Raw genomic sequence first — 14,262 nt, forward strand, 5'->3', positions numbered from 1 at the left:
CAATATTTTAGAATTACGAGACTGCAAGTCTAGTGACTGCGGAAATCACTTTGATATTATCGTCTTTTCCACTCATTATAATGCGTGAGGCTCCAGGCACTAGTAGAAGTGTTCTGCTAACATGCAAATCATTGACTGCATTGAACAGCAGTGTAGCCATCCGAGTCTGTTGTTGGCCACACATGAGTTTCGTGGCTGTTTACCACTGCCAAGTATCACTTCCCATTTTATAATGTAAATCCCCAATGCCAGTAATAATAACATATCTGTATGTAAACAGATCGGTATTGTTCCTGTATTACTTGTCTATCTTACCTGCCCCCTCATTTAACAAATAGAGAGCACCAGCCCTCCTTTTCACCTAATTGCAGATAGCTGGTAACTGATTATGTTCCAATGCAGAAATACACATACCGAGGTGACAAGAGCCTGCCTCACCCCTATTTTAGAATGTAAAACATTGTAGCAGGGAGATAAAAAAAATCAGTTACAATTTGTATATGAAATACTTTGTACAAAGAAGATTTATGAAAAGGATGAATATAACCTTACCTACAGTGTATTTAAGTGATGGTAAAGTTTGATAAATATAAGGATTGCTGTATTCCTGACATCTCATTACAGCCAGAAGCACACTTAAGGTGCATATACACGTAACGATTTTGTTACCAACGATTTTCTGTCAGATTTTCCTAATGTCATTATCCCCCAATGACGTCATTTTCGCTTAATGTCATTATCCCCGTATTCAATTACAAAGACTTTTCGCCGCTGCGAAAAGTCAATGTAAAAAAACGGGGATCATTTTTCTCCAGCCTTTAGCTGGCGAAAAAAAGTGCAGAATAGGGATTTAGGGGTGCAGGCTTAAAAAAATAGCCTGCACCCCTGGGAATGCCCCCTAAAAACAATGTGTGTAAAAAAAGTAAAAAAAAAAATAATCGGGACACCCCAAAAAAATATTTTTAATTTTGGGTTTAAAATTAAATAAATAAGGAAAACACTTGTAAAATAGCTAAATGCAATCCAGAGGGTGTTTTCTTCATTGCGGGTAGTAGCGGCAGGTGCATTTTTGAAGAATTTTTATAAATCATTTTAGGGACTTAAAAATATGCTTGCACCCATTTTCATGTACCCCAAATTTGATGGGTATAGTTATTTTTCCCCAAAAAAATTGCTAAATGTTCTTCTGCATCACCTTCTTCAAAGCCGCATTTATGCACCTGTCGCGGCTATTTAAAGACCCGACTTCCCTTCAGCATGCAAAAACTGGGGTACCAATAGTGACCCCCCCTTGTCTGGACATCTTTAGGGGGGTCCAAGGATGTTTTCCCAAAAAGTCCCATTTATTTTCGCCGCTCCCAGCTTCGCCGGGTCCCGTTTTCGTGTTCTTTGAAATTGAATACAGGGAATATTGGGGACACGCAGGCGAAGGAGGCTAAAAGTCCCACCTCCAATTGAATACGGGCCCAAGTATTAAATCATCAATACTAGGTTGAAGGTAATTTGTGTGTGGTCTATAGAGAGTGCAGGTTTCTTTGCTTTTCATTTATGGGGTGGGAGATGTTATCAAACCTTCAATAGAGGACAAGCAAAGAAGTTGCCCATAGTAACCAATCAGCTTATATCTATTATTTATCAAGCTGATTGGTTACTATGGGTAACTTCTCCATTTGTTCTCTTTAGACGACTTGATACATCTCCCCCATGGTCTGTGATATCAGCACAACATGAGCTTTCCCTGGTTCATCTGGTTCATGTGTAAACATGCCATCCTCCCCTCTATAGCCCCATTGCTTGTGTCCTTTCTCATGTGCTGCAGGCAGCAGGGGGCCAAACTTGGAATCTCTGCTTGTCGGCATCTGTAATGATCAAACGCACAGATAGAATTGGCTACAGAACCAAACCTTTCATTTGCTGTCATCTCCTACTCAATGTCAGTGGCACTTTATGTAAATGAGAGGGAAAAGGAATGTAGTCTGTAAACAGCGTTGTGATTTAGGGTGAAAGTTCATCACTATAGTTTTGAGAAGTAGCATAGAAACCTGGGACTGTCCATGAAAATGAGGGATAATCGGCAAATTTGTAGTTGACAGGTTCTTTCTCACGGGAGAAAATGCATTTAAAAAAAAAAAAACTATTAATATTTTGTTGGTTGAGTAAAATGAGCACCGTCCCATTGCTGGGTGACAAAAAGCAGCCATTTTCTTTTCTGCCTATAAAATGCATCTCATCAGGTACTAAACTATCGTACAACAAACAATAACAACAATGGCCAGTAAAATATTGTATTACTGCAAACAAAATTGTCATTTTCTCATTGATGTAAATGTGTAGTGTATTTATAAACAGCATACCTAAACTGTACCTGGCATTGCTATGCTGCTGAGCAGCCATTTTGTGTGCTTAACCTATATACTAGTTCACTACAAACCAGTGACATCAGCAATGCATACTTTTTTCTGTTGCCTCTGGGAAAGTATCAGAAAGTGAAATGCAGATGACCACGATGGGGATAGGAGCGAAATGCATCATTATTGAGCCGCCGGTACCACGATGACAAAATTTGCTGAGAAAAATGTTGTCACTCCCCTGTCCCACCCATATTGTAGGAAGGTAACCTTCTATCTCAGGAGTCTGGGGGATTTCTCAATATTTAGGAGTCTCCTGTACAGTACTTACACACTTAGGTTCAGCCCCCAAAAATTATTATTTTTATGAAATGCCCTATCGTTGTGATATGCGAGAGCCCTCTACCAGTACAAGGTAAACAACTTAGACATTATCTATAATAAAATAATGACACAGGGGCATATATATGGGGAAAAGAAAGGTCAGCTTTAATTTAGAATTAAATAATTAAATAGTTAACTATGTAAATAATTGGGCAAGAGCGGAGGCAGCTGAAGTTCTAAAGGCAGCTAGTAGCTGCTACCGTTCTTTCCCGCAACTGACAAGCAACCCAAGGGAGGGAGGGTGGGAAATTACACAGTCAAAGATGTTGAAACCAAAATGTCCACTACATTAGAAACATAAAATGGCCCTGAGAAGTGGAAAAGTGATAAAGTACCAACCAATCAGCCCCTAACTGTCATTTTTCAAACGCAGCCTGTAAAGTGACAGTTAGGAGCTGAGTGATTGGTACTTTATCACTCTCCACTTTATCACTTTTCAAGGCTTAGTACATCTCCGGTGTTTGGTAGGTGGAGCTAGGGGAGGTCAGCCTATAGATGTGGTTTAGGGGAGGGTTCTCAGGGCCATTTTATGTTTCTAGAGTAGTGGACATTTTGGTTTCAACATCTTTGACTGTGTAACTTCCCACCCTCCCTCCCTCGGGTTGCTTGTCAGTTGGTGTCGGCTTTATCTATTGGCAAGAAAGAACGGTAACAGCTGCTATCTGCCATTAGAGTACATCTCCCCCAAACAATTGTAAACCTTACCTGTACAGAGGCAGCCACACACAGACTTGTGGTTTAATTTCCTACATGCAAATGAAATGCTTTCAGTCTCTCTTCATTAAAGTTTCTCCTTTAACCAGTTCAGTGACAAGGAGCCAATAAGTGACTATTTTTTATCCTGCATTGACACTGCAATTCCACTATGGTCTGACTTTATGGACCATTTAATATCTATTGAAGATCAACCTGTAATTCTTTTATGGACCCAGATTAGCAATTAACATTTACTCCTATTTAATTCACAGTGAAAAGAAGCTTGATGTGTAAGGCTCCGATGAGAAAAGTCATATGCTCTCCAAATGATCTAACGATGAAAGGGTTGGAGTGCACCAAAACGTGCCAAAACATGGACTTCGAATGCATGAGTCCTACCTGCATATCTGGGTGCATGTGCCCAGAGAGAATGGTAAGGACTGGAGTATTTAATCTAGCTTACCCTTTAGGGCAGGGGTAGGGAACCTTTTTTTGTCCGAGGACCATTTTAATATATATATAACATTATTCGCGGGCCCAGTGCAGGCCACGCCCCCTCCATGTGATGTCACACTGGGCGGGACCACAATCACCGGGGAATACAGCAATGCCCGGAGCTTCCTGAGGAGGCTCCGGGGAGCTGTAAGGGCAGCGGTGTGACCGTCTGAAGCGTCCTAAGATGAGGCTAGCATAAAAAAGCTCAGACGGCCACACCAAATGATTCCAGGGGCTTATACGGTCCCCGGGCCTGAGGTTCAGCATCCCTGCTTTAGGGCAGAGGTAGAGTCTTTTTCTACAGGGCATTGGGCGCTCGGTCTATGGATCAAAATGTACTGTAGGTACTTTCTAATTTATCTTTCATTACCTGCTTTGGTCCCAGTATGCCCACGTTTGGGAAGAATTTAACACCAAAATTTCATCACTGTTTATTGTGCTGCAAAACAATATGTATCTCATACTTGTTTACTTTCCAATCTTGCTTTTAGGACATATGGCCATAAGATAGGAATAGTAAAGTGGACAGAGCTTGGTTATTCATCATCAAGTCACACCCGCCTTACAAAAAACAAAAGAGAGTTCATAGCTAAATGTTATCCTTTGTCATCTATTGGAAATGCCAGAAGAAAGATTAGTATATCTAATGTGGCTAATATAGCTTCTACCCTCAGTGTAGAAGAGCAGTGGCCATTTTCTTGTAGCGCATATCTTACCTAACTACTTCCTCTGTTATGATAAGGTCCATGATTACATTGGGTCTCCTCAACAGAGCTCCTAATTCATTTGTAAGCCACAGTCTACACACTAGGTCATCACTGCCTTCTGCACTCATCATCGCGCCGATTCAGGTCACTGGTGCAATGGTTAGCTGAACATGTGCAATGGTGAGATCTGGCAGCTGACTCAACATAGGTCTCAGCTTGTGGCTTATATGCAATCGGGTCCTCTACTATGGCGGCCGAACTATAGGCTCATAGGCGTATTTATAATGGGTGCACACACCCTGCTCCCATAGTATACTTACCTTGTGCCTGTAAGCAGGTCATTCCTCCTCCACGACGCCACCTTCCAAGGTATTGTGCCAGAGCCTTTGCTCTCTTTTGTGCATGCGCCATCTTGCTGAATGTCACTAGAAAGATGGCACCGTGAATGAGGAGAGACCTGCTTACCAGCCCAAGGTAAGATGTAGGTATTGGAGGGGGACGCTACACACGGGCCCCTTCGGGCATTAATACACCCCTGTATGGGCTCTAGCCGTGTAAAAGAAGAGGATTTAATTAGGGACGGAACATGGCATTGCTGGACCCTATTGCAAATTTTGGACCAGAGCAGGAACCTTGGAAAGGGGAGAGCAGTGCCATCCATCCTTAACTTTGTGGCCTGAAGCAGCCAAATACATTCAGTAATTCCTCCACTGCTGTGGCACCACCATCATTATTGTGGATGCTTGCAAACCCCACTGAACACTCCAGAACATTGGGTTTAGTATATCTAAAATATGTATCCAACAGCATTGTATTTAACTGCGGTGCACTGGTGTATTGGGAATGCATGTAAAAAGTCTAAAAGTGTCCAAACAGATTCACTTATCTCTATATAGCCCTAGTATACATCATCCTCCCAGAAATACTAATATGTCTGCAGAATTAGAGGAAATCTCCGATAATTAAAGTTTTTTCCTCCTCACTGACAGATGGAATTAATCCAATGCACACACAGTACAAGTGACAAGTGATTTATACTCCTGAGAAGGTTAGACTGAAAGCCACATCTGGTTTTCTGTGCGGTCCTGCAGTTACCCGCTTTTACAGATGCGTTATGTGAGGCACACACAGAGGTCACGAGACTCATTATAGTTGCATAAAGGCTGAGTTCAAATTCAGACCCAAGGGCCTCTGTCTTAACGGGAGATTTCTTTTCAAGCAGTGGCCCACGTGACCTGACTCACTGCAGACCTGTCAGATGTAGGTACTTTGTAAGTGCACAATGCATCATGAATTTATCATCGGGTCTTCACATTAAACATGTTCTGATGTTCCTTAAAGACGGTGCATCCTGGTTCTCCACCAAAAGTTGCTGCAAACTTTCTTTTCTTTTTATGTTTTCATTTTATAATTCTTTTGGCTGACCCGAGCACTAAAACATCTCTATTATTTGCTATCAAATTAACTGTATTTACCTATTTTTATACTTTATAAAGCAAAAAGATTTTGATATAAAATCCAAGGCAAGATAATTGACACATGCAGAAACATTGTGACCAAAGAGCTTACAATTTAAATGGAGAAGTCATTTTTTTTTCTGTAGCACTACCAAATGCTAGTGACAGTGATAATTGGCATGGTCATAACCTTTTACATGTGTCAGTAAAGTGCATATGATAAACACCAGATGTCAGTCGGTATGAGCCCATACAGTTACGACATTCAGGACCATTATGAGAGGTAAGCGACTGGCTGCTGCCTACGGTGCAAGCCAAGGGGAAAGCACCATTGCTGCCCCGGTGGCACATCTTTCCAGCTTGTGGGGTGCCTGGAAGGGCCAGATTAGCAAGACGCCTGGCCTTCCTTAGGAAACACCCAGTGCCCGTCTTCCGGTCCCCGGCCTCCTCATAACATCACATGTGCTAGAGGCGGTGGGTGGTCGAGGATGCAAAAGTACCCTACTACATGCTTTTCTTATCCTTATAACTGTAATCTGGTTAATATGTCTATATAAGCTTCTAAACATTATAGAACTCATTTATAGAGGATGCAGAGTCAAAATGCCTTGTTGTCCAAGTCTACCGAAATAGCCTACCTGCTATCCTTTCTCAGGAAATGCCTCAGCAATTAGGGCTGCATCCATGTTTGTGAGGAGGAGGAATTTCCAAAGATGCACAGTGTGCAAAAGGCCTCGTCAACAGTCCAACCTTCAAACCCATGTGGAAATACAGTTACATCTGTGCAATGTGAGGGCTCAGCACCGAAATCCCAGATTTGACACCCCTTTTAGAGTTGATGTCCAAAACTTGTTGGGAGAGGACTCATCTTTAAAGGGGGTTTTTACCTTGGGACAATAATTTATAATGTACTGTAGGTTTATAGATGCCTTTCTGCAAATTTCACTAAATTAATTTCTTATGCTGTTCCACTAGTCTTTACATCATCTGGGCAGTTTTTCGTTGCTGTATCTATGCACGTCAGACTATCCATACAGCAGATTGGGCTTTTATTCAATGGCAATCAAATAATCAATAACATTAACGGTTTGGTGAAAAATACAGCAGGAAGACAAATGTATTTGGTTTAGTAAAAGTTGCTGTCACGCCTGAGGTTTGGATTTGATCGGAACAGGTGTGGGAGGCAGAAGAGGAGACTTGGAAGGCGTGGATGAAACTGGGTGGCTTGAGCCAGGACTTCCTCATGTATGATGTGAGGAGTCATATGAACTGTAGAGGATGATGGGCCAGAAGGCAAGGACAGTAAGGTAAATGTATTTATTGAACTGCAGGCTGGAATGGGAACTGGATATATGATACTGAAGAGATGGGCAAAATCGGATTAGGACCGATGATGCTGGTTTGAGAGCTGGATCGGTTTGAGACCGATATTGATGACTTGAAGAACTTGATTGGTTTGAGACTGATGTTGATGAATTGAAGAACTTGATCGGTTTGAGACCGATGTTGATGAATTGAAGAACTTGATTGGTTTGAGACTGATGTTTGAGGATATCGAATGGAACTGGTGTTTGGAGATATCGGATGGGACCGATATTTGGAGATATTGGATGGGACTGATGTAGGCAGACTGGAACAAGTCTCTGTGGTAAAACCAGACTGGGGTGTTAGATGGAATGGAGACTTGTAACCAGACTGGAGTGTTAGATAGAATGGAGACTAGGGGGTGTATTTACTAAGCAGTGTTAAGAAACAGAGTGAAAAGTGATAAGGTACCAGCCAATCCGCTCCTTACTGCCATCTCACAGGCTGTGTTTGAAAAATGACAGGTGGGAGCTGATTGGCTGGCACCTTATCACTTTTCACTCTGTCTCCTAACACTGCTTAGTAAATAGACCCCTAGTAATCAGACTTGGAACTGGAATCACACGGACTGGAACCATTCAGAATCAGATACAGAGTACATGGGAGCTCAGCACAGAGCTGTAACTTCAGCAGAAGCGACCTTGTACTGGCAACAGAGGCCAGTCAGGAAATGGAATTTAGAGGGGAGAATCCCCAGGGATTGGATGCTGCGATCAGATGGTCTGGGAGCAATGCCCTGAGTGGAGGAAGAACATCAGGTGACAGAGTCCAACATGGCTGCGCCAATACTGTGGTTTGGGAGGGAACTCTAGCGTGCAGCTTGTGTGCCATTATGCTGGGAAGACATGCTGTGAGCAAGGGCCTGTGGAGAGCCATCTCCATGCTCAGTGACAGGACACTGAGAGGCCGGGGTAGGAGCAGCACAGCCAGACCTCAGCACCAGCCAGGAGTGATGTGCAGTGTGAGCGGACCACTGAGCTATCTGGGAGTGATGTACAGCACTAGCGGACCTCAGTGTTAGCCTGGACAGACACCAGAGAGGTAAGAAAGTGTTTTTTAAGGGCCGTAGCGTGAGAGTTGCAGGAGAGCATGTGCAGTACAAAGCAATGTATTAAGGTAGTCAGAAGGTGGAATCCCCATTTAGAACAGCTGAGGTATGACTACTCTGTATTTTGAAGGCAGCAGTGCTACATAGATGAGGGTTTGTTTTTGTATGGAGTAGAGATTGGTATTTCCATGATGCCCCATCAAATTCTGCTAATGACCCCGAACATCTCTGTTGATTACCCTGATACTTCTTAGATCTGCGTGCAGCTGGAAATCAGATAAAAATTTTACATTTTGATCTCTCTTTATAAAGTGCTAATCATAATTGCCCATGGTTCCAGATTAAGGTGAGAGAACTCCTAGAGGCGCAGGAAATTCACCCAGAAGGGCTCGTTCCTATTTGAAAAGTTGGCATGGATGACTCTTAATGGCACAAATCGGGTCTTCAATCCCGGCCAATTATAGTGATCACTGAGTGATGCTTCATATTGAAGTTATTTACATTATATGCCTTGATAATCCCAATTATGGCATGATGATATCATTACGTCACGCTGACCTGTTCTTTTCATAACGCCATTTCATATCCGCAGAAGCAATTTGTGCATGGAAATTTACGATAAACCCCTCGCCCACAAAGATTACTATTAATATTTCTATTGATAATTGCTGCCTCCATAAAGCTGGCCATACACTACAGATATTTCCAGGCAATATGACAAATGGCATATCTCTCAACATCATAGGTGGCCTTCCCATGTACAGAGGGGACGGGTGTTTGTATCACTGAGAGGCTGTGACTGCTCTCGTCGGGATGTTCCTAGCACAGAAAACTGATTATATCATTTTCGGGTGCCATTCTGTAACTCTGTAATTGCTGTGTACAGAAGTGGCAGGTGCGCATAGCATCCTGTACACTGCTGCTCCGCTATGCAGAACAGCATTGAACAGACATACCTCCCCAACTACCCTGCAAACAGGACAATGCAGTCACGACTGTGGGCCTGGTTCAGACCCGCTCACGAGCACATAGCGCTCGCAAGCGGTCGATGGTGGCCCAGTGGGAAGAGACCTTCACTCGCTCTGGAGCTTGCAGCAAAACGGCTAGGCTGTCGATGTTGATCGACAGCTCGCCCCATTTTGTAGGCGGGTAGGGGGGGGTGGCTGAACAAACTGAGGCGTTCCTGAAGGAACGCCTGCCGTTTGTGGGCGGCCCTACTGACATCACTCGTGATGTCAGTAGTGGACTTCCGGCTCTATTAGAGCAGGAAATCCACTTGGCATTGCAAGTGCTGAGACCCTACCACAAGGGTCTCCTCGCAATGCCGATGGCCGCGATAATCGTGACAATCGCCAGGCCGCTCGCACAAGCTGTGGGTGGTCACCCACAGCTGTGCGAGCGGCCTGGAGGTTGGAATTAAAAAAAAACAAGGACGCCCTGATTCAGAGCGAGCGCACGCAAATAGGGTGTGCCTCTGAATCAGGCCTTGTGACAGCAGAAGAGAGCCTTCAAATCAGAGCCATAACTAGACATTTTAGTGCCCTTGGCTCGAAAAAGCATCGGCTAGATTTTGCAGATTAGGGAGAATGCTTTGGATTTTATCTGACAGTATGTTACAGCACTATTACCTTACATTGTTCCTCCCACCCAATACTACCCTAATATATTTATTGATTTTGTGCTGCCGACTCCCCTCTTATCTTCTTTTCTTACTTACATGCTCCTCTGTTTCTGTCTTCTTCTTCCTTCTCTTTTCTTCTACATCTGTTATTCCTCTTTTCTTCTCTCTCTAGGGCTGGCTGGCACTCCTTGTCTTCTTCTCTGTCATGTAGAGTAAACAGCTGGGAGACAGCTGAGGGGGGCCAGAGCCTGCCGGGCACACCATACATTATTGAGGGCATTCTGGTACTTCATGGCATTGGCAGGTGGGCAGGCAGCACCATTATGGGATGGGGCAGTGGCCTGTTGTGCCCCCAGGGCCTCCTGCCCATGATGAAGGTACCGCATGCACCGGTACTGCCCTGCTTCAAATCAGGGCTGTCCCACTGAAATCAGGACGGATGGGAGGTATGCAAATCATATAATGACCTGAGAGATACAAAAGATCTTGAAGTGACTCCATACATTAAGAGATTTATCTTCATGATTTTACAACACACCGGTAAGATTAAACTAAATTAGCCGAGCGAGGGTCTGACAGGGTTCTGTAAGACTTGTTGACATTTATAATTCATACTTGCCTACCCTCCCGGAAAGGCTGGGAGGCTCACGAAAAGGTGGACAAGTCTCACAGCCAGCTGCCACCCCCACGAGCCCCGCTGATGTCCCTTTTCCCCCTGCAGCCACCCACTTATACAATACAAGTGGGCGATGACACGATTCGCATTGTGTAAGGGAGCGAGGCCATGATGACACGATTGCTCAGTCACGCCCCCCGCTCCACCCACAAACTTGTGTCATGCCCCCCGCTGTGCAGACCTGGCTGCCAGATTGTCGGCGACTATTGTGATAGAAGCACTGGTAAAGTGGTCAATGGCAGGTATGTTTGTCCTAGGTTTTTGGCCTATGTGTTCTAAAAAACCCCAGGAGAAGTCTGTTTTGTAAGCAGACCAGAATATCAGCTTTTGGAAAAGCCGGTTTGGGTCCTGGGGGTGTGGATGTGAGTAGAGGGAGGGCTCCATCCACAGGCCAGTCCAGGTTTTGGGCCTTTCAGCCTGGTAGCAGGCTCATTAGGGCTTACACCTGGAACTGGCTGATATAAGCTGTGTTTGTTTGTGTCTGAGTGTCTCACATCTGGGAGAGCAGGCAGACTAGCCTGTTCAGAGACGCTTGGTTCTAACCCTTGTAAGTATTGTGGACATTTTGTTGATGGTGAGGGCAATAGGCCCTACCATTATGATAGAGAGGGAATCTGCTGTGTAGCTAGTGCCCAGCCGGGCTAGGACTTATGTTTATGTTTTGTTTTTGTTTATGCACTTTGGCACAATAAAGACTGGTACCGACCAGATTGCACGAGAACCCCAGACTGGTGTGCTGTTTCCCGGCTGCTGTGTGTGGAAAAGAGGGAGTCCATCTACCGCAGGAGAGGGACCCCTACCCCGGTCTTATCGCACTATATTATAATGTCAGTATTCATACCGCAGTGTCGATAGGTACTCTGTGTTGATAGCCTATGTGTCAACATGGACAATGTCGACTTTTGCATAAAGTCAACCCTGACCTTAAGATTTGTAATTTCGACAAGGTACAATTTGACATTGTGGTGTGGACATTATGACTGCGTAATGTCTGGCATACATGAACGAGCACATCAAAAGATCACAACCATTTGGAGCGTTGGAAGATTATTTTTCAAGTATGTGAAAGATAATCATTCAGAACAATCGCTAATCTGCTGGATTGGCTGGAGATAACTCTAGCATGGCCATATTAATACAAATACGGAATTTCCCACGCACAGTCATAGGTCCTTTTCTACAAACCTTCCCTACTAAATTAGCTTTGGAGCTTGTATTCATATGTCGATATCAATAATATACAAAATAAAGCTATTTTGAGGCAGTGTTTTAGGCTAGATGGGTATTATATTAACTGGTAACTAAAACCCAAATATATCTTTTGTAACATGTATAATTCTTCTTTAGTCACTAGGTGGCAGTCAATAGCAACAAACTTTAGCAATCTCTGGAAAAAGTGGAAAATCAGCCACTGATAAAAAGTATGTGTGCGCTTTATGGGAATTCTTATATATGTTCCCTAAGTTTAAATCAATAATATGAAGTTCAGGAGAAGGTTGTGTTTTTTTTACAATATAATTCTCAGCACTAATATCAAGACCAGTGCTCCTAAATATTTCACCGTATCCGTTCATGATTAGAGAAAATCACATAAACTAAACAATAAAATAGCGCCATTTAAATTTTCCCGATGATAGTGTTGATGGCTGCTCTTGCAGACAGCTCTTGTGTGTTATTGCATAGGTGCATATGACGCCTAGGGGTCTATGTTCCCCTATATAATAATTTTGTTGTCTTTTTTTCAAGTCCTCAAGCAAACACGTAACTGTCATTTTTTAAAAATGGCAATAAGATGGTGATTGGTTGGTGCTTTGTTTCCATCCACTTTATCTCTTAGTACATATACCCTGTAATACGTGTATAATGCATTAGCATGCTATTTGCATTCCGTTCTCAGTGGGCATTCAGAATTCTGCACGCATTTCAGGATATAAAATCATGTATTTAGTAAAAGTTGAGAGCTTGAAAAAAAAAAGACAATAAATGATATTACTAGTACTCATTTTATTATTAGACATAAAGGTGGACAGGCCCTTTCAAATCCTTATCTTCCATATTGCTCCATGTCTCTGGAACCCCTACCTTCCAATGACTAGCTGACATCCTTCACAATCACCACTGGATAAAGCAATTAAAAGGATTATTCCATGTCACCTTTTGTTTTTAAAGTAAGCACCCTCTCTTTTTTCTGAATGATGGGTGTCCCGCCCTTGTAAATTCTTTACTATGGGCCACTGGAGTCCCTGATGAAATCAGGCAGGTGGCCTAGTTGCAGGATAGGTCTTAGCTGAGACTTGTTTGGTGCAACCACCTGTCCAGTCATCACACAGCTTCTGGCCATCCTGGCTCTAGGTCCCGCTTCCAACAGATATTGCCACAGGTGGGGTCTGCTGACCTGCAGATTTCAGCAGTGAACTACACTCACCATATAGAGAATCCCTTTGGTGGCATAGGGTAGATAGCATATTATAAAGATGCATTGGGCAATTAAAGAAACCGTTGTACCCAGTTCTGGAACAAACGTCACCTACTATGAAATTTAGATGTAGAAGTTCCTACACCCTGAGCAGCAGGTCGGACTGGTGATGCTGACAGCTGGGACAAACACTAGTGACACGAAAGGCTATAGGGGAGCTTTTAAGGGGACCCATGCTGCCCACTAGTCACCTGCTGTCAAACGCTGTTAAGGATATTATTGTTACTGTATGTGGGGAGATCACAGATGCTGCATCTGGTCACAAGCAAAGGCCACATTTTACAAACTTCATGGTTTGTTTTCATTTTTAGGTGCGACATAACAATAAATGTTTGATGCCAGAGAGATGCCCGTGCTTCCACGCAGGGAAGGATTACGCTCCAGGACAGTCAGTGAACATAGACTGCAACACATGGTAATATACATGGTCACGGAAACGTTACGTGACATTTAGAGATTTACTGTCATGTTGCATGTTGAATCTATTTATCTCAAAGTTTCACTGCAAATGTTGAAGCGTTCTGTTGCCACAGCAAGAGGGCACCTGTGTAGCTCGGTTGGCATAGTGGTTAGCATTACTGCCTCGCAGCACTGAGGTATCGGGGTTGGTTCCCACCAAGGCTCTATCTGTGTAGAGTTTGTATGATCTCCCTGTGTTTGCATGGGTTTCCTCCAGATACTCCAGTTTCCTCCCAGAATCCAAAAACATTTATAGGCTAAACTGGATTCTGACACAAAATGAACCCTAGTGTGTATGTGTGTGTGCATGTGATAGGGACTATGGATTGTAAACTCCACTGGGGCAGGGACTGACGCGAATTACTAAACATTCTCGTAATGCGCTGCTGAATATGTGTGCGCCATATAAATAACTGGTAATAAATAATTAGAATGTCAACACACCAGAATAACTCGGGAACATACAGACATTACATATCCCCCTATTGTCTGAGTAACAGCATCTGTTCAGTTTTCAGAATTCTTCAGGT

The 14,262-nt window shown here is 43.4% G+C and overlaps 1 protein-coding gene across 1 annotated transcript in view; it reads left to right on the top strand.

Annotated features, from left to right (window-relative positions):
- VWF (von Willebrand factor) overlaps positions 1–14,262 on the top strand; it is a 304,519-nt gene that overhangs the window by 100,322 nt on the left and 189,935 nt on the right. The window contains exons 18-19 of the mRNA XM_088478900.1: positions 3,701–3,861; positions 13,585–13,688. Of these exons, the coding sequence (XP_088335026.1) occupies positions 3,701–3,861; positions 13,585–13,688 (265 nt within the window). The remainder of the gene's footprint in view (positions 1–3,700; positions 3,862–13,584; positions 13,689–14,262) is intronic.

Source organism: Taudactylus pleione, unplaced genomic scaffold, assembly GCF_031769625.1.
Source record: "Taudactylus pleione unplaced genomic scaffold, aTauple2 ptg000225l, whole genome shotgun sequence".
Classification (NCBI taxonomy): Eukaryota; Metazoa; Chordata; class Amphibia; order Anura; family Myobatrachidae; genus Taudactylus; species Taudactylus pleione.